This window comes from Crocodylus siamensis, chromosome 4 (genome assembly GCF_052110815.1).
Source record: "Crocodylus siamensis isolate JL-2025a chromosome 4, ASM5211081v1, whole genome shotgun sequence".
Lineage (NCBI taxonomy): Eukaryota > Metazoa > Chordata > Crocodylia > Crocodylidae > Crocodylus > Crocodylus siamensis.
The window spans coordinates 47,143,442-47,170,283 of record NC_143398.1 but is presented as its reverse complement, the minus strand read 5'-3'; the positions used below and the strand labels follow the sequence as shown (position 1 = coordinate 47,170,283).

Below are 26,842 nucleotides of genomic sequence, written 5' to 3'. Positions count from 1 at the left end.
GAACAGTGTAGAAAAGTGCACGCTTCGTAAGAGAGATATTGGCTATTTATGTTTACAAGTACTGTGAAGAAATAGTACCAAAAGAGCAAGGAATTATTTATAAAAATACATCTCGATATAATTAGGAATGATGATGTGGCAGAAATAAAAGAGAAATGTCACAAATTCCTGAAGTGACCATTTCAACTAGGAGGTATGAATAACCATGATTTTAAACATTTTCTAATAAAGTTTTGAATCTGATCTTTAGAGGACAGGTGCGGATGCTCACAACTCTGAAGGAATCAGGCAGATTCAGTATGCAGAAAAGGTGCTTCAGAGGGGACATGATATTGATGGCAGTCTTCAAATACTTAAAAGGCTGTCATAAAGAAGAGGGAAAGCACCTTTCCCCTTGCTGCAGAGAGGAGGATGAGGACCAATGGCTTGACGTTGCAGCAAAGTAAGTTTAGATGGGATATCTGGAAGAAATGTCTTCATTGCTTGTAGTAAGGCAGTGAGCCTAGGGACTCTCCATCAGTGGAGGTGTTCAGGAAGAGGTTGGACAGCCAATGGTCAAGGATCATCTAGGCATAGCTATGCCTATGGTCTACTATGGGTGTCTCCCATGCTTCTGGGCTTTGCTGGTTTCCCCCTCATCCCTTTCTGTTACATGTCATGGTGTCTGTGAGCCTTCCTCAGAGGTACTGAGTGTTGGCTGCAGCCAGGGCTGGGGACTTTGACCAGTGTATGCCAGTGCTGGTGCTGGGCCCAAAGCCAGAGGTTTTTGGCTAGAGGCTCTTGTCTCTCCACTCCGGGCCAGACTAATCCCCATATTTGGGATCAAGAAGGAATTTTACCCCATGGTCAGACTGATACGGACTGCGCTGGTGTGTGTGTGGGGGGGGGGGGGGCGGGGGATGCCTCCTCTGAAGCAGGGGGCATGGCCCTCTCCCCACGATGTCTTGAGTGCGTATTGACAAAGTTTCATTGAAGCAGGATGCTGGGGATGGAGGTTGGGGGATTGGGTCTGCTGGTGTCAGAGTTGACAGTTGTTTTAGGTCGAGTGTGTGGCTAGGGATGCTCCTGCCTCGTGCAAGGGTTTGTCCTGGATGAGGTCCGGTGGTCCCTTGCTCTCTGGGGTGCTGTGAAGTGCCCCGCACAAGGTGTCGGGGGTGTCCTGGGCAGGAGGCCGAGCGCTCCCGGCAGCATGGACGTGTCCAGCACTAAAAACGTGACAGAAGTCAGTCGGGACGGGGGCCGAGGGCTGCCGCCCGGCGCAGTACATTTGGAAGCAAGCGGGTCGCGCCAGCTCCGCTGCTTCCCGGGACCCCGCGTGGTGCCCGGCGCCCCGAGCCCCCTCGCGCCCCAGCCGCGCAGCCCCCGCGGGTGCCCGCCCGGCCCGGGGCAGCGCCTTCCCCTCGCGCCGAGCCGCGCCGGGGGCGGCCGCGCCGGGGCCCCGCGCCCCTCGGCGCGACGGGGCGGCCGACGGAGCCCGCCCTCGGGGGCGTGTGAGGGCCGGCGCCGGCCGCGCCGCCTTCGAAGCGGGGCAAGCAGAGGCGGGGAGCGGGGCCGGGGGAGGAGGCAGTCCTGAGCCCGCGCGGATAAGGCGGGGAGCCGGCGGCGCCCGAGACCCGCGCGAGCAGCAGCCGCAGCGCCCCGCGCCCCGGCCGGCGGCACCATGCAGCGCTCGCCCGTGGAGAAGGCGAACCTCTTCTCCAAACTTTTCTTCAGGTAGGAGCCGGGCACGTGCTGCCCGGGCCGGGGCGCGGGGACCCCTCGGGGCTGGGCTGGGGCAGGAGCAGGAGCGCCCGCCCGGGCGGGGCAGCGGGAAGACCCGGCCCGGGCCCGGGGCTTTGTGAGCAGGGGTTGGCGGGGTCCGGGCGTCTGTGTGGGGATGTTTATAAATCGGGGTGTGTGTATCTGGGGGGTTGTGTGTGTGTGTGTGTGTGGGTTGGGGGGGGTGTTCATACATTGTAAGGGGCTGGAAGGGACCTCACAAGATCATCGGGTCCAGTCCCCTGCACTAAGCAGGGAAGACAACTGGGGTCAGGTGACCGCAGCGAAGTGACAGTCCAATCTCCTCTTGAAGATTTCCGGGGTAGGTGACTGCACCACCTCTGGAGGGAGCTTATTCCACAGTCCGGGCACCCTGACTGTGAAGAAGTTTTTCCTAGTGTTAAGCCTGAAATGCTTTGTGGCCATTATTCCTGCTTTTCCCCTTGGGTGCCCTGGTGAACAGTTTGTTAAAGGTGTGTATGGGGGAGGGGGTGTAGGGGGGTGTAAGCAAGGCAGCTCTGTGCTCCCCATAGAAACGTTTCCTTCTCCACCTGGTGCAGGGGAGCAGGGCTTCCTGACCTTTTTGTACAGGATAACATTTGAGCCTAATGAAAGCACAAGGTTCACGCTGGGAAATTGCACATGCTTCTGAGCACCTGTGTCCCTGGGAGTGTTACAAATAACACCCAGCAGTATCATGAGATTGGCAACAGGGGGAGGTAAATCTCTTCTATTCTTATCCCACTTGGTAGAGGTGGAAGAGCGGTTGCAGCTGCAGTGGTCCAGAAATTCTGCAAGAGGCAAAGATTTCTTAGGGCAGTCGCTTTCATTGGACCAGCTGTGTAGTTGGGATAAAGTATGAGAAGCTTTTGAATGTTTGTCTAACTTTATCTCAGCTACGGAGTTGGTCCAATAAAAGAAATCCATCCCCTTGAGAAATCTATCCTACTTTTACAATCTTTGATTTCTCCTCAGCCTGAAGAAGAGCATGTGCATTCAAAAGCTTGCAAAGACAGACAATTTTTGGCTGATTTTTAGTAAAAGGTATCACCTCTGAACCAAGAGTTTTAGAGTTTTGCATTTCTCTCTATCACACTTTGTGCATTTGAGCTCACACTGTGTCTAGCCAGTTCCACTATTTCTCTGTAGAGCTAGCTAGAGCTTCCCTTGTTGGTTGGATGGGTATCTCACACAGCAACAGGGGAAATAAGTTGTGAGAAAAGTGTGATTTAAAACCACACAAAAAAAAATGGCAAGAGGTTTCTAGCAGGAGGGGTACCTGGCGGTTGATTAGCTCTCTTATTTAAAACTTGACTGGATTTCTGAGTGATGTCCCTTGCAAAGTACTTTCTGAGAAACAGGTCCAGGCACTCTTTCATTTCATCCTACTCATTTCATCCTTGTTTCTTGGAATCTCTGATACTTGTGCTTCAATGCATAATTAAAATAAAACACCAAGAAAATGTATTTCTGTTTCTTGCTTTAGGCAAAAATTTTATGCACATGCTTACTTGTCCTTGGGTCTATTCTAGAGCTCTTTAAGACCCATAGGAGCCTTTCCATTGACTTCAGTGAGCTTTGAATCAGGCCTGCAGTGAAACAAAATCATCAATAATGTGTCTGGATGCAACTAAAATTAAACAAATGCTCCACACTAAAAAGATGCATTAGTTATATAATATAAAAGTTTCTTTTGTCATCAGTACTTTTAAGACACTCACACTTGTTTTTGAGAGAGAAATCTACCTACTGAATTATTTTTTTCTATTTACAAAGCAGCAGAAGACATGGACAATATGGACATTACTTGAAAAATGAATTTGTCAAAATAACTGTCTATGAGTTATTTTACAGAGCTCTAAGGTCTTCTGTTTACTTGCCATTTTTACCAGATACAGAAAACCCTTGTTATTCGTGGATTAGTGACTTGCGGTTTCAAATATTCGTGGTGCAAATATTCGAACCCACGCTCTCTTCCCCCGCATGCTCTCTCCCTGTACACTCTCTCCATAGCGTATAGTGTTACAGTGGCAGCAACATCTGCAGGAGCTCCGCGCTTAATGCCACACTCCTGCCGCCACCAGTGTGCACCGTTCATGAATGCAGACTCAGAAAGCAGACATTCATGAACGTATTCATGGATTTCCCCATTTGTGGGGATCTTAGAATGTATCCCCCGCGAATGGTGAGGGTCTCTAGTACACATTACTTGCAATATCCCTGCTTCTCAAATTATGTTTTGTATTGTTGGACTGAATACTGTTGAAATGTTTCATGTGATGGATCAAAAGAGCAAAAGCAATGAGATGCAAGAAATTGTGTTTTGGAAATTGCATCTAAACTTTTCTTTTGAAGAGATGTCAGTCTGCATAAATCTTCTTTATTAGACACTTGTCTGCTTTCAAATTGAAGTTAATTGATCCTTACACTCTGAAAGCACACTGGTTTATTTGAAGATACAGCCCTTAACTGTTTATTTATTCAAATAAAATCTTTCTTTCATCAAGGTAAGGATCAATTTCAGAAAACATAGTATGTTACTGTCCATTGCTAAAGAGTAAATTAACATGCAGAAGTAAATGCGGTGATCAAGTTTATATGCATTTAACAAAACCTAAGAAATGCTCTTCATGATAATGTCAAGAAAGTGGAATTATCCCATACATTTGTGGTAAGTCAGATTTGTCTGAGTTTTGCTGAAATGATAGAACTTCATATAAGTGTTTTCATTGTATCTGCTTAGCAACAGCAGCTCTGATTCAGGAAAACACCCTAATAAAGCAAAACTCAGGACATGCTTAACTTTAAACTTGTGTTTAAGTCTCAGTGATGCCTGAATGTGCCTTAAGTGCTACCCTGTGTACCAGGGACAGCACTCTGAAGTATAAGTGTTCTAGACCAATAAGAGCTGAAGTAGAACCCAAGTGTCATTTTTTCCCCTTATAAAACACCAAGAAAAAGCTACTTTTCTTAATAATAGCTTAATGTTTTCCTGGAATCTGTCTTCATGTAAAAAAACTTAAGAAAACTATCTGAAGTAGACTTTCTTCTAGGTTCATACTTAGCTTTATGTTTATAAAAAGCTAATCTGGATGTAATATAATAGACTAAAGGTCACTCTGGAACCATTTAGAATAACTGAAGTATAGTTTGTAGATAAAGTCCTATTCAACAGAAGATTGTTAGTGATAAGCAAAATATACATCTTAGCTATCTGGTAATGCCTTATTTAATGTTTCGTAATATATTACTACTTAATTCTGGACAGATCATGTATTTACTTTAAACTCATATGCTCTGCTGAAGTCAATAGGTGTTTTGTAAATATAGTATATGCATAATAAACAAAGATACATTTTAATTCTGTATTTGTACATTTTCTTTTAAACTGTTTCCAGTTTGTCCCCATAAAATGTTGAACAATAGCAAGGTTTTATAAAACAGCACTGTTGCATACTGAATTTTAACAGAAGGAATACCACCATCTATGTGGGAATCAGCAAGGAGATGACCCAGGCTGACAGCAAGGGGGAGAGAGAGTAGTTTCGTCACTATGAAAGTATTAACTCATAGTTTTAACTTTTCCTCCTGAAACCATCAGAGCAGTTAATATGTAGATTTTGGCTTATTTTATATTGGAGATAAGTGAACGAAGTGAGTGCACTAAGAACTTTTATTTGGTCATTATTTAATAAACAAGTCATAGTTGTACTTCATCTTTGTTTACTAAGTTCCAGAATTCATCTTTTCATTTCCAAGCCTTAAATGCTGACACAGCTGTGTTATGATAACTTTTTATCTTGATTCAAAACCTTAGGTTTAAGTACAAGGAGTAACCACACTGCCTTCACTCTTTTATATATAAAGGTAAGGATGTGCCTAAATCTTTGCAGGATAAAGGTCATACTTTGCATTTTAAGAGTTGCTAAAGCATGTCAAAGTATTTTATTATAATTCATTAATTCTCACTATAAACTTGTAGGATTGAAAAGTATTGATATGTTCTGTTCTGTTAATATAAGTCACATTTTGTAGTTGGGGCGAGTGAGACACAGAGAGGTTAGTGCACCTGTTTTCAAAAGTGGCACCAAATTTGGACACTTCAGGCTTTGGCACTGAAGTTTCACAGGCCTCTCAAATTTATGGATCTGCATGCTCCCAGAACTGCCACTATCTTGGCAAGTCTGAACAGCTCGGCACCTCTCTCATGCCTAAGACTAACTAGGATCCTCAATCCTGTATTCCTATGCCTATCTCGCTTGAGATACCCAATCCAGTAATTGCTCTTTGAGTATGGTTGATAAACCTATACTGTTAACATCAAAACAAAATAAAATGGCAGCTGCCACTTCTGGTTAAAATCTTAGGAGTCAGTAACTTTTTTATCATAGCCTAGTGTTTAGACCCTCATTCCAAATGCGAGAGATAAATTAAATTTCTTCCTCTCTCATCTCTCAGGAGAAAGTCCCTCCTGTTATAATTATAGAATCATAGAAAATTAGAGTCAGAGGGGAACTTAGGAGGTCATATAGTCTAATCCCCTGCTCAGAGGAGAACCGTTCCTAACTATACCATCCCAGCCAAGGCTTTGTCTACCTAGGACTTGAAAATCTCTAAGGATGGAGATTCCACAACCTCTCTAGGTAGCCTGCCTGAATGCTTCACTCCCCTCAAGTGAATGTTTTCCCCTAATATCTAACCTAAACTCCCCTTGCTGCAACTTGAGACCATTACTTCTTGTTCTGTCATCTGTCACCACTGAGCACAGTCTAGCTCTATCATCTTTGCAACCATCTTTCAGGTAGTTGAAGGCTGTTATTAAATCTCCCCTTGGACTTCTCTTCTCCAGACTTAATATAAGCCCAGTTCCCTCAGCCTCTCATAGAATCATAGAATCAATGAGTCAGAAGGGACCTAGACAGATCACTGAGTCTGACCCCCTGCCATGGGCAGGAAGAGCACTGGGGGTGACAGGGGTCATAAGACCCCAGCCAGGTGCCTATCCAGTCTCCTCTTGAAGATTTCCAGGGAAGGTGAGAGCACCACCTCTCTGGGAAGCCTATTCCAGGCTCTGGCCACCCTTACAGTGATGTAGTTCTTCCTAATATCGAATCTAAACCTATCCTCCCTCAGCTTGTGGCCATTGTTCCTGGTGACTCCAAGGGGGCCCTGGTGAACAGACTTTCCCCAAGTCCCTGCTGGTGGCCCCTGATAAGGTTGTAGGCAGCCACAAGATCCTCCCAAGTCTCCTCTTGCACAGTACTCCAGCTGCGGCCTGACCAGCACCGCATAGATGGGGAGCAAGACCTGTCTGGACCTGTTAGTGATGCCCCTGTTGATGTATGACAGGGTGCGGTTGGCTCTGCCTATTGCTTCATCGCATTGGTGACTCATATTCATCCTGGAGTCAATCCTGACTCCAAGATCCCTCTCTGCCTCTGTGCTTCTGAGAGGGTCAACCCCTAACCTATAACCATAATGCTGGTTCCCTCTCCCCAGATGCAGCACCCTGCACTTGTTCTTGTTGAACCGCATCCTGTTCAGAACAGCTCACTTCTCCAACCTATCCAGGTCTGCCTGGATGTGGTCCCTACCTGCCAAGCTTTACCCCACAGCTTGGTGTCATCAGCGAACTTGAACAGGGTGCTCGCCACACCCTTGTCCAGGTCGCTAATGAAGATGTTGAACAGCACCGGCCCAAGGACCGAGCCCTGGGGGACTCTGCTGCCCACACCCTCCCAGGTCAACATCAACCCGTCCACCACCACCCTCTGGGTGCACCCCTGAAGCCAGTTTGCCAGCCATGTGACTGTGCATTCGTCAGTGCCACAGTCCCTCCCTCAGCTTGCCCACCAGAATTGGGTGGGACACTGTGTTGAAGGCCTTCTGGAAGTCCAAGAAGATGACATTGACTTCCTCCTTCCCATCTAAGCTCTTTATTACCTGTTCATAGAAAGAGACCAGGTTAGTCAGGCAGGATCGGCCTTGCACGAACCCATGCTGGTTACCTCTCAACATCACTTTCCCTGCAGGGCTCTCACAAATGCGGCCTCTCCTTCTTGAAAATAGGGACCACATTGGTCCTTTTCTCCTCAGAAGTCATGCTCTCCAGCTCTCTAGCCATTTTCTTTGCCCACTGCTGAGCTCTCTCTACAATTTGTCCACATCCTTTTTGTAGAGGGGGGGGCCAAAACTGGATGCAATACTCCAGGTGTGGCTTCACAAGAGCCAAATAGAAGGGGAAATTACTTCCTTGGCCAATGCTCCTACTAATGCAGCCCAGTATGCTGTTACACTTCTTTGCAACAAGGTCACACTATTGGCTCATATTCAGATTATTGTCCACTGTAGCCCTCAAGCCCTTTTGTGCAGAGCTTCTGCTTAGCCAGTCAGTCCCAAGTGTGTACTGGTATATGGGATTGTTCTGAACTAAGTGCAGGACTTTGTATTTGTCCTTATTACACTTCATGAGATTTCTTTTGGTCCAGTCCTCCAATTTGTCTAGTTGTCTCTGAATCCTAGCCCTACCATCCACTGTATCTACTACTCAACTCAGGTTGGTGTCATCCACAAGCTGGGTGGGGGTGCACTCCATCCCATCTCCCAGACTGTTGATGACGATGAACAAAACCGGCTCAAGGATTGACCCCTGGGACACTCCACTTGATACTGGTTGCCAACTAGCTATTGAGCCATTGATTACTACCCTTTGAACTCTTCCATTTTGTAGGAAAAGAATTAAGGTTTATTGGGCAAACGAGAGAAACAGCTAGGGCGAGGATGGCTGTAGTAGTTGGTGCACTTTGAAAGGAGGGTCTTAGGTTCTGGTGCCAGCTGTCATGACTCTTTTTGTGTTTTATCCAATAATTTGTTTTTCCATTAAGTAACTGATGGTCTTTTGGGCAGGTACCAGAATCCAGGAGTTTCCTTTCCAAGCTGAGTGCCATAACTACTAAGCTGCAGAGTCATTTTTGGACTAGCTGTCTCTTCCTCTTGCCCTGTGAATCTGTCATTCTTTTCTTCATGGTGGAATAGCATCAACCAAAATGTTGGAGATTGCTTTCATCCCAGAATAGGTGATAGGCAGATGGCTGTGGTACTGTTGTAGGAGTTGAGAGTTTAAATTCCCGCAAGAAGAGGAGGGACTTGAACTCTCTAAGATATAAGTTGTATAGTAGGAGGCATCATCACATCTGACAGCTGTGTTTTAAAAGAAGGTTGCTGCTCTTTTTGAAATGACTTGGGTGACTCAATCCAGGAGAGAGTTTAAGGCTGTGAATCCTAAGTAGAGGAAAGCACTTCCCTGCAGCCCAGAGTTACTGTATGTCCCAAAGAGGAGTTGGTTTTCATCTTCACTCTGCTTTCAGCATTTCCTATTGGCTACCTTAAGCAGCCCCCCACTCTTCAATAATTTGCTTTAACTAAACCTAGGTCAGGACTGTGGATTCCCCTATGGAGCCAAGCATTGCAGAACTCAGTATTACAATGTCTGAGTTCCTTTGTTGAACTAGTCTGTAGGTTAACATTCAGAAATCCTCTTGAAGTTAATGGATGGTGAAGATGCTCAGTACCTCTGATAATCAGACCCTGGAGAGAATCTGATGCAGAGCAAAGCCAATGAATGCATAGGTTTCCCCAAACCCATATTCCAAATCCTGTCATTTCAACTACAAGATAGAGCTTCCCCCTGCTAACATGTTTGAATTCTGTGTTTATAGAGGTCTAAACTGTAGCCTTTCAGTTAACAACAGAAAGTGCTAAACAACTGCATGATAGCAACTAATGAAATCTCCTCCTATCTGGGCATTTCATCCATGTGAAATACAGCTATCTTAATCAACTTGTGCTTGAGATTTTTGAAAGCTACCTTAAGACTTATGGTTCTGCCACAGAAGAATAACTTTTAATGTGTGTATACATTTAAAATGGATATTCGAAATAATTATGAGCTTGTCTCTACATTTTTATCATTCTTTTCTGTTTTACTAAGGATGTATCTGAATCCTTTAAGCAGGTTTCACTGTAGCTACTGACAGCAAAAGTCATCTTAGTATTTACCTTGCAGAAGTTTCTAGATGCCCTAAAACAAATCAGGGCCCTACTGTGCTGAGCAGAGTACAACCAAATGGTAAGGGACAATCTCTGTCTTACTAAATTTATGATCTATCAGACAACACGTGCAAAGATTATGCCTATGGTGGCAGCAGCCTCTACTGACCAGCATGGTTCTTAACACATTCTGTTTCCACTTGTTTGTTTCCAGTCTGGAAATGTGTTGGTGAGGCTGTTACTGGGTCATCCCCAATGGCTGCTCTTGAGTATGCCAATAACCATAGTTTCGACTAATAGCCACACAAGAATGCTCAGAAGCTCTTAGTGGCTTATTTCTGGGTTTAGGGCATACGAGTAGTAGATGGTGGGTAGAGTTGATTTGGGATCGTCTTAGCCAGGATATGCCACCACCGCAGTGCAGGCAAATTTTGAATGACTTGATCAGTAAGCCTGTGGTAAGCTAGGAAATTAACACAGAACTCCTGATTTCAGTTCAGTGCTTTAACTATGAAAACATATTTCCTGTGTGGGAAAGGTCATTCAGAACTTGCCTACAGTGAGCCACTACCATTAGGCTCCATGAAAAAGATACACGTAGACATTTTCACCCTTCAAAAACTAAATGTTTGTGATAAATTTTCACATCCAGGTCCTAAGAATATGTCCTCTTACACTTGAACACTTCTTCATTTTAATATCCCACTGTTATTAACCACCAGTCAGTTATTCATTAAAACATTTAATTCTGACCAGCCAATGAGGATGAAATAAATACAGATTTGGGTTAGGGTGTTCTGATTAAATGCTTTTATTCCACTGTTTTTTGAATAGCTCTTGAAAACTTCACTTAGTCTAGGGTACATAATGTGTTCATAAATGCATAATTATATCTATACATATACACATTTATATGCTCCATAAGCAATGGAGCATATAAAATCCAGGCAAAATCATTGATTAAGTGGCAAAATGCTGCTATGGGAAATTTGCAAGAATAAGTATTTTGCGGTTTCTGCCAAGTGGCTAGACAGTGTGAATAACTTTGTGATCTCAAAATGTGACCTGAAAACTGCAGTCATTTGGGTTTCTCCTGTTGAAAACTGAGCAACTGTTTCAGTCTGCTAGCAGTAGTACTATTACTGTAGGTCTCACAGAGAATTAAAGCATACCATTCCATATTGACACAAGATTTGGGGTCAAATCTTACTACCCTTGTTCACACAGATACTTCTGCTGAAACCAGTGAGATTATTGAGTAAAGGAAACAGACTCAGGCCTTAATGAGCAATACAACATATCTAGCCATTTTGGCTGCTTGTAGACATGCAAAAAACCCAACCAAAAATTATGCTTTACTGTAAACTTGGCATGCCCCTGCACTGAGCCCAATGCGTGCCCAGAAGAGACGCATTAGTTGGACCCAGATTGCCCAACGTCTGTATAGATTGGGCACTTCAGCAGGGTTTTTTGCATGCTTTCATCTAATAGCTGTTTGAATGAGCTTTAGACAAAAGCAACAAAAAGCTCTGCTAAAGTGCCCAATCTATACAGACACAGTGGAGCTGGGTCCAGCTAATGCTGCTGATTCAGGTAAAGCCCTTTTTTTGAGGGCGGGGAGTGGGGTTTTACATCAGTCAGCAGCAGCTGAAGTTAATCTTCTGACTACTGTAGATCCAAATAGATTTCTCTAAAGTTAGAGGCAAGAATTTGTGTGGTTAATCTATTTTATTGGATTAATGTTGTTATTATATGCAGCAGACCCAAACCTTCTACCAAAATCATGCAGTTGGTCCAACAAAGGCTATCACTCAGAAAAGTCCTTGCCTACAACATTTCCTGGACCATCACGGATATAGCATCACTTTTTAAAAGTTAAATAATGCTCTAGATTTGGTGGTCTAGGAAAATCATGAGATGAGGATCTTTGTGGATGATCTCTTTTATTGAACCAAGTGCATGGTTGGGACAGATTGAAACTTAATTTTAGATATCAGAGTAATATTGCTCCTGGGAGAGAAGTGGGCACAGCAGAGTGAATGATTATCCACCCCTCCCAAAAAAGGAAAAACAAAAGAGTAAGGGTGCTGTGATATTCCTGCAAATTATCCCAGATTTACCCCAAATTCCCTAACAAATCACCCACAAAAATCATGCCTCTCGCGTTCTTTAATGTTTTAAAAATCTAGCAAATCTTATTACTTAATACTGTTGCAGATAAATTTAGGAAACAGTTCTGTCTTATAAATCCTGTTTCCTAGATAAAGGATGGTGGGAAGTGAGGTTAATTTATTGTTTCACATGCGGTTATTTAATATGCAATAGTGAAATGCTTTCTCTTGTGGTCAGTATTTTTAAATTGCTGTATGTTTTAACAGCTGAATGTTGATGGCCCTCATCAGAGCTAATAGCTAGCTTCATGTTCTTTTAAAAATGAATTTTCTGAAAACTGAATTTTCAGTAACTGAAATTTCAAGGGATACTTTTATACTTGCTTTTGATAGTTTGCATCTTGGATACCCTAATATGGCATACCACTTACATATCTTTGTTTCTATAATGTGGCATATTTTGTTTCAGATATGCAATTAGCTTTATAGTTATAGAACCTCAAACAGCTGCAGTACCATTGGGTGTCATATTAATTCAAAAAGCACTATCTGAGGAAAAATTAAAATTCTGACAAAAGGCAAGATCTCAAAAGCCATGTTATGTTATTTAATAGAGAACTTGAGAAAATTAAGTCAATTTCACATTTTTAAAAAAGGGCATAAAAGTTTAAAACTTGTCCAAGACTTTCTGTTGAGTAATTCTAATTAAGATTAGCTCTTGGAGTCCTGGGGTTCCAGCAAAACATTGATTATTTTTCAAATGATGCTATTCACAGTTAGTGGTGGAATCAACGATATTGCAGCTGAATATTTTCCATGTGTAATAATGGTCACCAGCAAATGCAAAAGCTTGTTAAGCTCTTCAATTTTGAATACCTGCAAGAAAAGAAAGACTAATGGATTCACATTCATTTACAGCCTCATGATGCGTATAAGCTTCATGGAATGAGTAAATATAATGCTTAGAATATTTGTTTTATTTTTGTTATACTTTAATCATCTCTCTTTGGTGTTGCAAGTAAGTATACCTTGGGACACAATGCCTTACAGCTCATTACCTAACTTTTTTATCCTAATGTAGTGTCTCATATAATGTTTGAAAGTTATAGCAAGCGAAGAACCTTGTTTGATGGGACATTCACAGGAAGAGGGGATGAAACATAATCAAACCCATAATAAGACCTTACTTTGCTGTGGCACCTGAAGTGCTGAAAACAATCCCAGAAAGCTGGTGATGATGGCTGGTAACACGTAGTTTCTTTATGGATGACTGAATTTATCTTTGCCTGTCTATTACAGGGAGGATAGATGGTGCAAACACTACCTACACACCTCATGTTATACTTGGAGGGGAGTTACCCTAAGTGATTTAAAAAAAACCTGTGTGTGGTTTCTACTTTCTTCTACCAACAGGGATGACTGTAGTGTAGTCTTTGATAGAAGGAGTCTAATCTAGTTCCTGAATCCCAAATCCTTTAATAATTTCTCAAATACATGTGCTGTCCCTAAGTGTTTTGAACCTCTTAAGTCAATAAGTACTGGGGGCACTTAGAAGTTTGCAGTGCCAGACACAACAGATAATATTCAGGAAATGCTTGTGCCAGTCTCAAGGTGGGCATGCAGATACACTTCCCTTAGGGAGGGAAGGCATTGGTCCTAGCTAGTGCCTATAGATGTACTTGATACCCAAAAGAGAAGGCAGTGAAGGTAGGTTTCATTTTGTACCAGTTTATAGAGCTGGTTTGATATGATGGCTGAGTCATTGGTCATCAGGTCTGCTCATCCAGGCAGCTCTTCTGCATACCTTATAGCACAGTCACACCCAGATGGTTGCAGTAGGGCAGTGGTACTCAACTGGTTTGTCCAACAGGCCAGATGGGCAGTGCCCAGTCCCTCTGCAAGCCAGATCCATGTGGTGGACCCAATCTGGCATCTAGGGCAGGTATGACAGGGCCCCATGTAACCATGAAGAGGAGGGCAGGGGGCAACCCAGCTCTGATCTAGCTGTGTGGAGGAAGGGAGCATGACCTGGCCCTGATCGAACCATCCTGGGTGAGGGTCATGGCCCATCTGTGGCCACTGTGCAGGGCTTGGGATTTTCACAATGAGGGAGGGTGTAGTAGCTGCTGCTGCTCCCCCACTGCCAACTTATCCAACACATGGGGAGCCCTACAGGCCAGATGCCAAAGCTCTGGCCTGTGTGCTGGAGGCTGAGCTTCCCTGGTCCAGAGCAAAGTAGTGCTTTGGAGAATCAGATTTCTGTACCAGCATGTCTATTTCAGGATTGCTGGAGGCAGGAAACTAGCTATATCTGTGCCACTGGGAATTCCCCTGGGCTGGAGGAAATTCCATTTAGTGGAATATGCCAAGTCTGAAGCTGCTTTTTGATATTGGAAGGATGCACAGCAGCCTTAAGCAGGACCAAGAATACAGAAATGACAAAGACAAGGTGGTGCCCATCAGAGAAGCAAGTGAAGTTGTCCAGTAGGTTCGAGTTTGCCTGTGTGACTGTGCAAATTAGAAAACCAAACTGCTACAGTCGGCATGTGTTATAGATTGCAAAAGGGAGAAAAAATGAAAGGAAAAAGACAAGAAACAAACAAACCGAAGTTAAAACAATGTGTCATGTATATGGTACCTTTGTATCTTTCCAGTAGCGTGTATTTTGTTACCAGGCAATCAATCAAAGAGGTGGAACTTGTTTTCCTTCTTTTCTTCTCACCCACAGTACACCCTTGAAACTCATTCCCTGCTGGGTTTCTCATATATATGCCCATAATAAGATCCCTAGTTAGTGGCAAGACTCTGACAGCACTACAGGTTTCCCTGTGAAAGAGTTCATTAAATGTCAACCAGTAATCCGGTGGCATTTGTTAACGTAATGCTTTAAAGCCAATCTGTTTATCTTCATCCTTGCTTTCTTTGTGTCAAAAGAGATTTTGCTATGACAGAAGAAATGAGAACCAGAAATGAGGAATTAATGCTGGTATTCCTAATGAGTTCAGAATGTTAAAGGCCAGATTCACTGAAAATCTTTGGTGCCATTGTTCTAAGGCAGTGCCAGACCCAAGTCTGATATACTTGGCCAGTTAAACTAGGTTTGTATTCACTTTACAGAGAGGAGTGAAAATCCCCCCTCCCCTTTTCTCCCTCCTCCCCAGAGTATAATGGTGAATCTGGCCCTAAAATGATGATGATGGGTTATTTATATAGCCTTCTAGCTGGTGCATGCTATTTTGAAAGTATACAAAGCCTCATATTCTTTCTGACAGCGCTTTCTCAAGCATCTTCTGAAAATCTATATTAAAGGGGGTGCCATGACAAACTGTCTCCTAGAGATCTGAAGATCTAATGAAGCCTGCAAGTTAGCCCACAAAGCTGGGGATGAAGAGCAATACCAGGTCACTCTGGAAGTATACATGCCTCTGTGTAGGCTCAACTTTTGAAATCCTGACTGCAGTTTAGAAGAGCCTGGAGGGAATTTGTGGAGCAAGATGGCATCATTGCTTCCCTGCTCATGGCAGTGAATCACCCTTGACTGTAGGTGTCTCCATGGGTGGGAATACTGCAACTCTTGTGCACACAGGGCTGAATCAAATTCATTCTTAAGGTAGGACAGTAGGTGCTTACCCAGTAATTAGGGTAAGGCAAAATACACCCAGTTTAGGATAAGGTGAGGGGGTGGGCAAAGAGTTGTAGTTGATCAGCTACTCAGACTACATTCCCATGAGTACAGTAGACCTGAGATACTTATGCTGCCTTCCTAACAACCTCTCTGCTTCAAGCACAGTAAATTTTGTTTCTTCAGGCTGTGGCAAAATGCCCAGTTAGATGCTAATAAAAAATACAAATAAAAAAATGTAGAAAGAAACAATGCAGTAGAGACTGTTTTCCCAAAATATAGGGGGTATAAAACTATAAATCTTTTTTTTCCTTGTCTCAAGATACATTAAGAATTGCTTAGTACAGTTTCAGAGCATTATGCATGGGTTTACAAGGTACTTGTCAAGGGCAGTCACCCTTATTAAACAACAATACTTTGGAATGAAGTGGGGGGGGAGTGCTCTTCAGAACTATCTTAGCTTACTTGCAATAGTCATGTAGTGTTCCCTCACTTATATTCATTTCATGATTGCCAGATTTTCTGAATGTACTGCAGTTTCTTTTATGAAACAAATTGGCAAATGTTTTTTTTCTCCAAAGGAGAAGGGATTAGTAGTGTTTGCACGAGCCATGTACACAGTTCCTTTCTGTCATCCTGTACATGACCTAGCTCATCCTTTGAGATGACCACCCAGGATTTTTACCTAACAAGATTTTGAGTTATTTTAAATATGAAGTCATTCACATGAATTAAAAATGTATCTCTGATATTGCTGTTACCTAACTTCAGCAGCAAAAGAGGTCATGAACAGTTTTCCCTTTACCACTTTCAAAAGCATATTCTGATCATTGGTTTTACCATGACATGTTATGAACTGTGTGCGCTTTTTCATGTAAACTGCAGCTAAAGATTGAGCTGAGACCAAACAATTTATCTGAAACGGAGGATTTATGTGGTTGCAGAAGTGAAAGACAATCCTTTTATTGCTTAAAAGAATTCTCCAAAAAATGCTTAAGCATAATTATCCACTTGGAATATATCTCATTTTCCCAAATGCTTAATAGACTAAATTAGTAGGATTATTGATTTATTATTAACATTATAATCTTTTAAAATATTTTTAATGTTAGATTATGTGTGCACACACATGAACATTAATAGTCATACACATGCATTATGCACCTCATTTACACAGAGGCCTTTGTATGACATGCATAATATTAGTTTTATACTTACTTACATCCTTTATGCTGCAGAAGAATATAATGTGGCCATAATATAGCTCAAGAATCAGGTTAATTTTCTTTATATAATACGTATTTATACACACACAGAGCAAGGTTTACACTAAAGATAACCTCCAGTAAACAACTTGTAGCCTTGAAATGACCCTCTTAATACATCCCTTAAAGTTTTGTTTGGCCCCTTCATTGCAGACTCTTTTAGGAAACAAATCTTGTAAGTCTTTTCCCTTTTGGATAGCTTCTAATTTGTGGGCTAGGATTTTCTGATCACCACTTTAATTGTAATCATAAAATATATTTTTGTGACAGATGCACAGACACATAAAAAATGCATGCAGTGATTACTTGCAACCTATTTATAACAGTTAGCTACATAATTATTTGTAGAAAATTATTATATTTAACAATGAAAGTGAAGCTTATTTTCATTGTAACCTTAGGTATCTCCAAAATGTTACTTCTACTACTGTATGTACTTTACTGTGTACCTTAAAGATGCTTGTTAATTGCATTTTTCTTAATCTTATGTTTTCAAATTACCTTATTAATAAAATATGATGAAAAATTTGAATGGGATTTCTTGGGGATTAATTTCAAGTAGTGTTCACTATAATGCATGTAAGGAGTACCATGAAATCAATAGCTGACACATTACAGTTACTAATGACTTATAAAGTGTTACTTGTATAGGGCAGCTAGTTAAGAGTATCTTCTTGTTTTTTTTTCTTTGAGTTGATAGATATTTTGGAAACAATATCAATAAGCATAAGATTAAGTCCAAAATCTTTCTTAAATTTTAAGCGTCCAAAAATTATAACTTGGTTATTCCTTGAAAGTATGGCTATCTGTCATAGTAGCTTCCACTAACGTTAATGGAAATTATTATTAAACCTGAACATTGTGCTAAAAATGTACTTTTTAAGGCCTGTATTAAAGTAAAAAAACCCTTGAAAATGTTTTATAAAGGATAAAAGCTATCATTGGCACATCCATTATGCCTTGATCTTGCAAAAGATCACATAATTTTCCGTGTCTATTGCCAAGTGAACAGTTATGCATATAAACAATAAGTTAGGATTTCCTTACTTGTAAGATTAACTTCTGTTTCTAATGTAACAACATTTTAATGTAATATCCATTAGCACAGAGACTACACTTTCTTGAAAATAGAACTCCAAAGGCCCAGTCTACTGCTCACTCTACTCCTAGTGATTTTTTTGGGGAATGTTTGTGTAAAAGTCATGCATAAAATAATCCAGTTTAAGATCCAATGCTGTTCTACTAATGTTATCCTCACCTACATACCAAAGTATTCAAAAGCTACATTCTTGGTTAACAAAGTGTCATTTCATGGTTTATTTTGTAATGCTCTGTTGCATAGTGAATTATATATGCAATGCTGGATATGACCTAAACAGCTAACCTCTCTCCAAAATGAACCTTGGAACGTAGTAATAAATCTTCTTTTGTTTAGGTGGACAAAACCAATTTTGAAAAAGGGTTACAGACAGCGATTGGAATTGTCAGACATTTATCAGATCCCCTCCGCAGATTCTGCAGATAATCTTTCTGAAAAATTAGAAAGGTATGATTATGTACATATTTATTAGCATTATATCACGATCTGGATGGCAATGACTTGATCTGGAAGAGTGAGTGAGGACTAGTGACGGTATCAATTCAGCTTGCTTAATCAGAACAGGACACCAGAAACACTGGAACAATAGAGTTTTCAGCAGCTTTTAAAGTCCTGGTTAGGATGCAGGCAGTAATGGTTCAACCATGTAGTTTGTTTAGTTTTGGAAAATTGGGTCACTTCTGGCCTGGTTTCAGGCTTGCAATCTCATTTTTAGTTTTGTGGCTGCTTTCTTCTGTATCAACGTATCACACCACTACCAACTATTTTTTCTTCACAGTCTAAGAAAATTCCATCCCTTTGTTTTAGTTTCCAGGGCTAAGTCTTGTTCTCAGCCCTACCTACTTAAGTCTCCCTGCTTTTACCTTCCACATGCCCCCTTGGCTTTCACCTTTCTCTTCCAGAGCAAAAAATCATTTTCCTCAGCATCCATCCCTATTCAGAACTTCCACCTCTGAATCCCTCCATTGGCTTTCTTGAACAAAGGAAGATTTTTCATGATCTCCTTTCTGACTTTTATGACCCCAACTCCCTTCTCTTCTATTTCCATTTTTTTCACTCTGCCAACAGCTTTTTTCTCACTTCTCTCTTCCCATTTTCACCTTTTTGCCTTCTTTCATACTTCAACTTTAAAAAAACCTTCCTCACCTCTAGTGCAAAAGACACCTGCCCGCTCTTTCCTCAAATCCTTCTTTAAAACATACTTTTGCAAAGTCTACCAATGTTAGCATATCCTTGCTGCAGTTGCTGAATGGAACCCATGTTAAATATATATTATATAAATGGGAACTTCGTGCACTGTTTGATATTTGACCATCTTCAGAGGACCAACAAAATATTTAATTGCTTAAGCAGAACGTCAGTGGCCTAGAGTGGTGATTTTCATTTGTGGTACTGAGACACCCAGGGGTGCCTTGATATTCTTTTAAGGGTGCTACAGAGTGTCATGCAATAGTAGCCCTGCTCGATGTGCAAACACCTACACAAGTTTCACAAGATGAATCCAGAAATTTCAAATAGGAATCCATAGCTTAAAATTTTTTTTTGTCCTGTTGTGGTCTTTCTGAGTTCTTTGCAACATAATAATCACTTTATTATTTTTTCTGTTGTCAAAAAAGGAGTACAGTTAATTTTTTTAATTGAGTGCTGCTAAATTCAGAAAAAATTATGGAGAATACCTTGAGTCTAAAAATAGTTTAGAACAACTGGAGTATGGGGTTGGTACTGCTACAGGGGCATTTTTACTCAAGGAGCACTTGCAGGATTGAATCCTGAATCATAAGCTAATTTACTTTCTTGCGCAGATTATTTTAAAAAATAAAACAAAACTAAATCCTTAGGCTAAACTTCCCGCATTCTCTGGGAGAGTTTGGATCTGCATAGCAATGTGTGTCCACTAACATTCAAAGTAAGATGGGAAGAAAAGAAAACACAGGTCTCATCTGTGGACAATGACTTTGAAAGGGAACACTTTTAATGGAAGATATATGTCTTTATGTATATTCCAAGGGATTGGATGTATTTTTTAAAACATTAAATTTGTCATATGATAAGTTGTATTCATTAATAAAATAAAATGGGAGCTAGGTTTTCAAAACTGATGGCAATGTCCTGAACACATTGCTGCTACTTAGTAATTATTTATACGAGGCAGAATTTCTAGACAATGTGCCTCCAATTAATCTTTCCCTTTGAATATACTTTATTGTTCCTTCATTTGCCAAAATTCAAAATTCAAAATGAAAAGGAAAGTGTATTAAGAGTTTCCAGAGTTATCAAATACATACATATAAGTATCACAAAGCATGGTACTTCTCTCCTTCTGACTAACGATGTACTTCGTGATAGGAAATTACAACCAAAAAGCCCCTAAAGAATTGACAAAAACTAATGCAGTTCATTAAGCAGGCCACAGTTTAGAATACTTTTTCTTTGTTTTCTTCTTGGTGAGGGACTGGAGGAACTCCAAAACTTTTATTTGCCTATTATTTGTGTATTGGTCTTAAGAAGTACAGCAGGTTTCTTTAAAACTTACAATGTGACCTTTTCATGAATTAGCTCCCTGCAGGGTGATGTATCGCTGGGTATTTAAATCTGCCAGATATGTGGCTGAACTAGATTTGAACTTTTATTAAGCTATCAAGTCAACGAGGGCCAGATCTTTGGTGTCTCCACAAGGCTTTGTTTTACTAGTCACTGCAGCTAAATCTCCTTGGATATATCTGAGTGAACTGAACTATGCTAGAGCCATGGACTGATGCTCTGTGCCCACATACCTGAATGGTCTTAGTTTTTGTTTTCTTTTCAGAGAATGGGACAGGGAGCTGGCAACTTCAAAGAAAAAACCCAAACTTATTAATGCCCTTCGACGATGCTTTTTCTGGAAATTTATGTTCTATGGAATAATATTATATCTGGGGGTAAGAGTATTTTTTACTAAACTCTTAGATTGTACACAGTGATTATAGTTCTGGTGATTGCTAAATTATTGAGGAATCATGCTAACAACTACATTTTTTCTTAGTGACATTGGTTGTAAAGGTTACAGAAGCACAGCTGCTAAAAGTTCCTGGGAAATAACCTTAAATGAAGAACCTGCTGGAAAAAAACATAAACGTCTTAAGAATCTGTTTACTGCCTACTGATAGTATGTTTCCTAAAGTACAGAGAGCCCACCACAAAGTATTTAATATACTACTGTATTCATAACGTGCTCAGAACACAGTGATAATAGGTAAATAAATTCTCCTTCCTAATCTCCAACTGAGCCCAAGGAAGCACTCTACCAGGTCCAATATGGAGAACACAATATTTAAAAGTAGCTTGGTCTAGAAATTTCAAATTATGACAAAACAAAGACAAAATATTCAGAAAGATGGAAGAATTACTATTTTGTTTCCCTCTCGCTTCCCCCCATACATTTTCATATCTTTCATTTTATTGACATTCAAAGAATTTTTTTACTCTGACATTAAGATAAAGGTTATGAAATTACAATCACTTTGGGTTGGATTTGGTAAAGTGTGAAAAGCTGACCTTATAATAGAAGGCTTGTTTCAAGCTGCTTCCCAGCATGTTATGATTATGCTCATTTGCAAATGCCACAGATTTTAAAAATCCTACCACTGGGGTTATGATCCATGGAAACAGTTCACTGTCAGTAGCTGCATGTTGGGGAGATGAGATATTCAAATTTAACATTAAAAAATTGTAGTCGGTCAGTATGCATGTTTATATATTCATGGCTATTTCCTAATTTTCATAATTTAAGAAGTTGAGGGACACAGTAAACAGTTAACAAAATGCTGTATTATTATGCATGTTGAAAAAATGGTAGCTTAATGAGTGGCACAAAGTGATCAAAAGTATTCATTTGTAACTCACTTTCAGTTGTCCAGATTCTGATCTCCGGTATCTTGATATACTAGTAAAAGTAGACTAACACTATTAGATTGGATGTTCCAGAGCCTCTGGTCCAGCTGAACTGTATTTGATGAAGGGCCATGAGTTAGAGAAAAATGTGTTTCATGTCTGGTCACGAAGGCAATTTGGTCCCAGCCTAAAATAGAGCTGGGCTCTTAATTTTGGCTCAGCTGCCCAAGACCCAATGAGGCATTCTGGCATCAGGGTATGAGGAGAGCTTACTTTAATCATGCCCCTGTTTGCATGAGAATCCCCACCATGCCAGTGGCTGGAAGGGAGAAGCAGCATTGGAGCTGCCAGCTGCCATTTGAACTGCCCAAAGATTCCTATACACAAGAAGAATCCTCTGGCAGCTGGGCTTTCTTGCAAGTACTTGGAACAAAGTCTAGAACCTGATGCACTGGAGTTACTTTAGAGCAGGGGTGGGCAATTATTTCAGGAGGAGGGCTGCTTCCTGAGTTTTGGCAAGCCATTGAGGACCGCATGACAGGCAGCCAGGGGCAGATAAATATTAATTTTCTAAAATTTTTAGGGGCCCCGCAGGTCAGATAGAATGGCCTGGTGGGCCGTATTTGGCCTGCAGGCCACATTTTGCCCACCCCTGCTTTAGAGTATATTAGTGCTATTGAAAATCGCATTTGGCTCTACTTTAATAACTCGGTATAGGGACAACTTAAAGTGATAAGCTAATACTATAGGTAAACATTAAACGTTAAAGCATTAAAAGCATTAAAAGCAACTAGTATAGGCAACATTTAAGACATTGGGTAGCATTTGAAATTGAGGTCCGTTTTGCCAACTAAGTGCCTGAGTCTAACCATCACTGATTAATAGCTTGATTAATAGCTTTTGATAAGATAAACCTGTAATCAAACATTACTTGATATATAGACCTTTTCTCCTTCTTAACTAATACTTCTTTAAAAGTTTTGAAGCCAAATTTTGATTGACTCTACAGCTAAGTCCTGAAGGTTTGAATACATTTTTACTACCATGTAAATTTGCCTGCGATAACCCAGTGCTATTTGATATAGCTGTTTGATATAGCTGTACCTCGGGATATCATTAGCCAAACAATGGAATCAGGAAGTCAATAAGAAAAGGGAAGCTGTGTATTACTTTAATTTTTAATATTGACAATTTATCTAGTTTGCAGAAAATGAAAATATTCAGTATATAGCTCTATCAGTTAATCCTACTGTTTTTTTTACATGTACTTTCAATAACCCCTTGTTTTTTTGCCACCATTTGCAGAACTCATTACATGGGTAATTATTATAAGTTGAGGACAACACTTAGATTAAAAGTGTAATTAGATGTACATTATAAAAAATGTAAAAAACTTGAGAATCCATTTAATTTATTGTGAGTGACTCCAAATATCTCATCATCCATATGTAGTTTAGTATTTTTAAAGTGTTTCAAAAAATTCTGTCACGGTAGATTTTGTTTTTTAAATAAAAGCATTGGTGCTGAATAATAATGTTTGTATGATGTTTTCAAGTTAAGAACAGAATAATTAAATGGTCATATTTTGTTTTGTCTTATGGAGGGTGAAGGTAGACAGGTAGTTTAGAGTTGCCTATTCAACCTGCCCACCCGCAGAGTGTTTTTTCACTTTGGCTACCTTGTTAGTGTGGCTTTTGGAATGATTCACAATGCTGTAGGAGGGCAAACAAGCTGGATCAGGGGCTAAAGATTCAGCTAATTCTCTTTTCATAGATTCATAGATTCATAGATGCTAGGGTCGGAAGGGACCTCAATAGATTATCGAGTCTGACCCCCTGCATAAGCAGGAAAGAGTGCTGGGCCTACATTACCCCAGCTAGATACACATCCAACCTTCTCTTGAATACCCCCAGGGTAGGGGAGAGCACCACCTCCCTTGGGAGCCCGTTTCAGACCTTGGCCACTCGAACTGTGAAGAAGTTCCTCCTAATATCCAATCTAAATCTGCTCTCCTCTAGCTTGTGGCCATTATTTCTTGTAACCCCCGGGGGCGCCTTGGTGAATAAATATTCACCAATTCCCTTCTGTGCCCCCCTGACGAACTTATAGGCAGCCACCAGGTCGCCTCTCAACCTTCTCTTGCGGAGGCTGAAAAGGTCCAGTTTCTCTAATCTCTCCTCGTAGGGCTTGGCCTGCAGGCCCTTAACCATACGAGTGGCCCTTCTCTGGACCCTCTCCAGGTTATCCGCATCCTTCTTGAAGTGCGGCGCCCAGAATTGCACGCAGTACTCCAGCTGCGGTCTGACCAGCGCCCGATAGAGGGGAAGTATCACCTCCTTGGACCTATTTGTCATGCATCTGCTGATGCACGATAAAGTGCCATTGGCTTTTCTGATGGTTTCGTCACACTGCCAACTCATGTTCATCTTGGAGTCCACTAGGACTCCAAGATCCCTTTCCACTTCCGTGCCACCCAGCAGGTCATTTCCTAGGCTGTAGGTGTGCTGGACATTTTTCCTCCCTAGATGCAGCACTTTGCATTTCTCCTTGTTGAACTGCATTCTGTTGTTTTCTGCCCACTTGTCTAACCTGTCCAGGTCTGCTTGCAGCTGTTCCCTGCCCTCCGGCGTGTCCACTTCGCCCCATAGCTTAGTGTCATCTGCAAACTTGGACAGAGTACATTTCACCCCCTCGTCCAAGTCGCTGATGAAGACATTAAAGAGTATCGGTCCAAGCACCGAGCCCTGCGGGACCCCACTGCCCACACTCTTCCAGGTCGAAACCGACCCATCCACCACAACTCTCTGGGTGCGACCCTCCAGCCAATTCTCCACCCACTGGACTGTGCAGTAATCCAAGTCACAGCCCCTTAACTTGTTCACCAGTATGGGGTGGGATACCGTATCAAAGGCCTTCCTGAAGTCCAAGTATACGACATCCACCCCTCCTCCTGCGTCGAGGCGTTTTGTGACCTGGTCATAAAAAGAGACTAGATTGGTCAGGCACGATCTACCTGCCACGAACCCGTGCTGGTTTCCCCTCAGCATAATTTGTCCTGCCGGGCTCTCACAAATGTGAGCCTTGATGATTTTCTCAAAGATTTTGCCAAGGATGGAGGTGAGACTGACTGGCCTATAGTTACCCGGGTCCTCCTTCCTCCCCTTCTTGAAAATGGGAACCACATTGGCCCTTTTCCAGTCCTCCGGGACTTGACCCGTGCGCCACGAGCGTTCAAATATTCCCGCCAGTGGCTCTGCAATGATGTCGGCCAGTGCCTTCAGTACCCTCGGATGGAGCTCATCCGGGCCTGCCGACTTAAAGGCATCCAGTTCCTCCAAGTGACCCTGCACCACCTCAGGGTCCACGCATGGAAGTCTGGTGCCTTGCTGCTGCCTCCCTACACTCCCAGTGAGAGACTTGTCATGCCTCTCGCTTAGCAACACTGAGGCAAAGAACTCGTTGAGGAGTTCAGCCTTGTCCCCTCTGTCCGTCACCAATTGTTTCTGCCCATTTAGCAGGGGTCCTATTCCTCCCTGGGCCTTCCTTTTACTCCCTATATATCTAAAAAACAATTTCTTATTGTCTTTTACTTGGGTTGCCATCCTCAGCTCCATGGTAGCTTTGGCCTGTCTAACTGCCTCCCTACAAGCACGAGCAGAAGAGGTATATTCCTCTTTGGTGATCTCTCCCTGTTTCCACTTTTTATGTGCTCCCCTTTTGGCCCTTAGTCTGCCCTGGATTTCTCTGGTCAGCCAGGGAAGCCTCCTGGCCCCTTTCCCTCTTTTACCTCGCACGGGGATCGTCTCGCTTTGTGCTCGAAGGATAGCTTCCTTAAGGCACAGCCACCCTTCTTGGGCTCCCATCATTTCAAAACTACTACTCTGTACAACTACTTTTGTGTTGATGTAGATAGATGGATGAAGATAATGACTACAGTTCACCATAAATTCTCTTGGACAGGGCTTCTCTTCTTTGGACAGTGCCAAAAACTCTGGGGTCCAGGTTCTGGGTGGATGCAGTAAGCCCTAGCATAATGGAAATAAATGATGGTGAAGATGAAGAAGAAAAAAGGCAGAATAGATAAGTGAGTGGAAAGGGAACATAAGAGTGATTAGTCTGAGGCAAATGCACTCAAAAACATAAAGGAAATTGAATAAAAGGAGCAATGCGAACAGTAGAAGAAAAGTTGCTCTGATGAAATGGAAAAGAAAAAGAAAAATGAAAGCAGCTTAGAGACAGAATAGTTTAATGTAATTATTTAAAAATAAGTGATGTTTAATGTCAGTATAGTTCAGTACACAGAAGTACATATGCATTTGATGGATACATACCTATCTAGGTCAGTTTCAGGCCGTATTCCTTCATTTAGTTCTATACGGTGTTGATTTGACTGTTTTATTTGGAATATTTACCTAGTGTAGACTTTGGCTGTCCATCTACTGAAAGAACACATGGTGATAATGTTCTATAATATGTATTGGCCTCCACTTTGCAGTGATTGTGATTCAAAGCAGTGTGTGTGTGTGTGCATGCTTGCTCACACAGAATTAATTCCTCATTTGGAGGAAAAGGTTGTTCAAATGGATTTCCTGGGTGTAGAACAGAGGTAGGCAAAATACAGTCCACAGACTGAATCCAGCCCACCAGGGCATTTTGTCCCTCCTGCAGTGAGTCCCTTGGCCCTGCCAGGTGCAGGGGGAAACCTGGGCCATGGTGCATACATGCTGTCCCACAGCCCTTGAGCATGCAATGGGGTTGGTGCAGAATAGCTACTGGATTCCATTTCCTGGCAGCCAGGGTGGTGGCTGTTTCTGGCTGCTGGACACAGCTCTGCTGCCTGGGCAGCCTGGACCATCCATCCCAAATGCACAGCTGGGAGTGCCAAATGGAGTGGGTGGGAGCTGGGATCTGTGCAGGCAGAGTGCATGGCCAGGTAGATCAGATGGGGCTGCAGGCAGGTAGGGAGACACATCCAGGAGTGAGACGGGTGAGCAGGGCTGGGGATCAGGATTGGGTTTGTAGGGTACAGTGTGAGACTGGGTCTGGGGCAGATCTGTGATATGTCATG

General features: G+C 42.0%; 1 protein-coding gene across 1 annotated transcript in view; it reads left to right on the top strand.

The window, feature by feature from the left end:
* The first annotated feature begins 1,586 nt into the window (after positions 1-1,586).
* CFTR (CF transmembrane conductance regulator) overlaps positions 1,587-26,842 on the top strand; it is a 167,891-nt gene continuing 142,635 nt past the window's right edge. Inside the window, exons 1-3 of the mRNA XM_090042222.1 lie at positions 1,587-1,713; positions 18,241-18,351; positions 20,711-20,822. Of these exons, the coding sequence (XP_089898348.1) occupies positions 1,661-1,713; positions 18,241-18,351; positions 20,711-20,822 (276 nt within the window). The 5' untranslated portion in view covers positions 1,587-1,660. The remainder of the gene's footprint in view (positions 1,714-18,240; positions 18,352-20,710; positions 20,823-26,842) is intronic.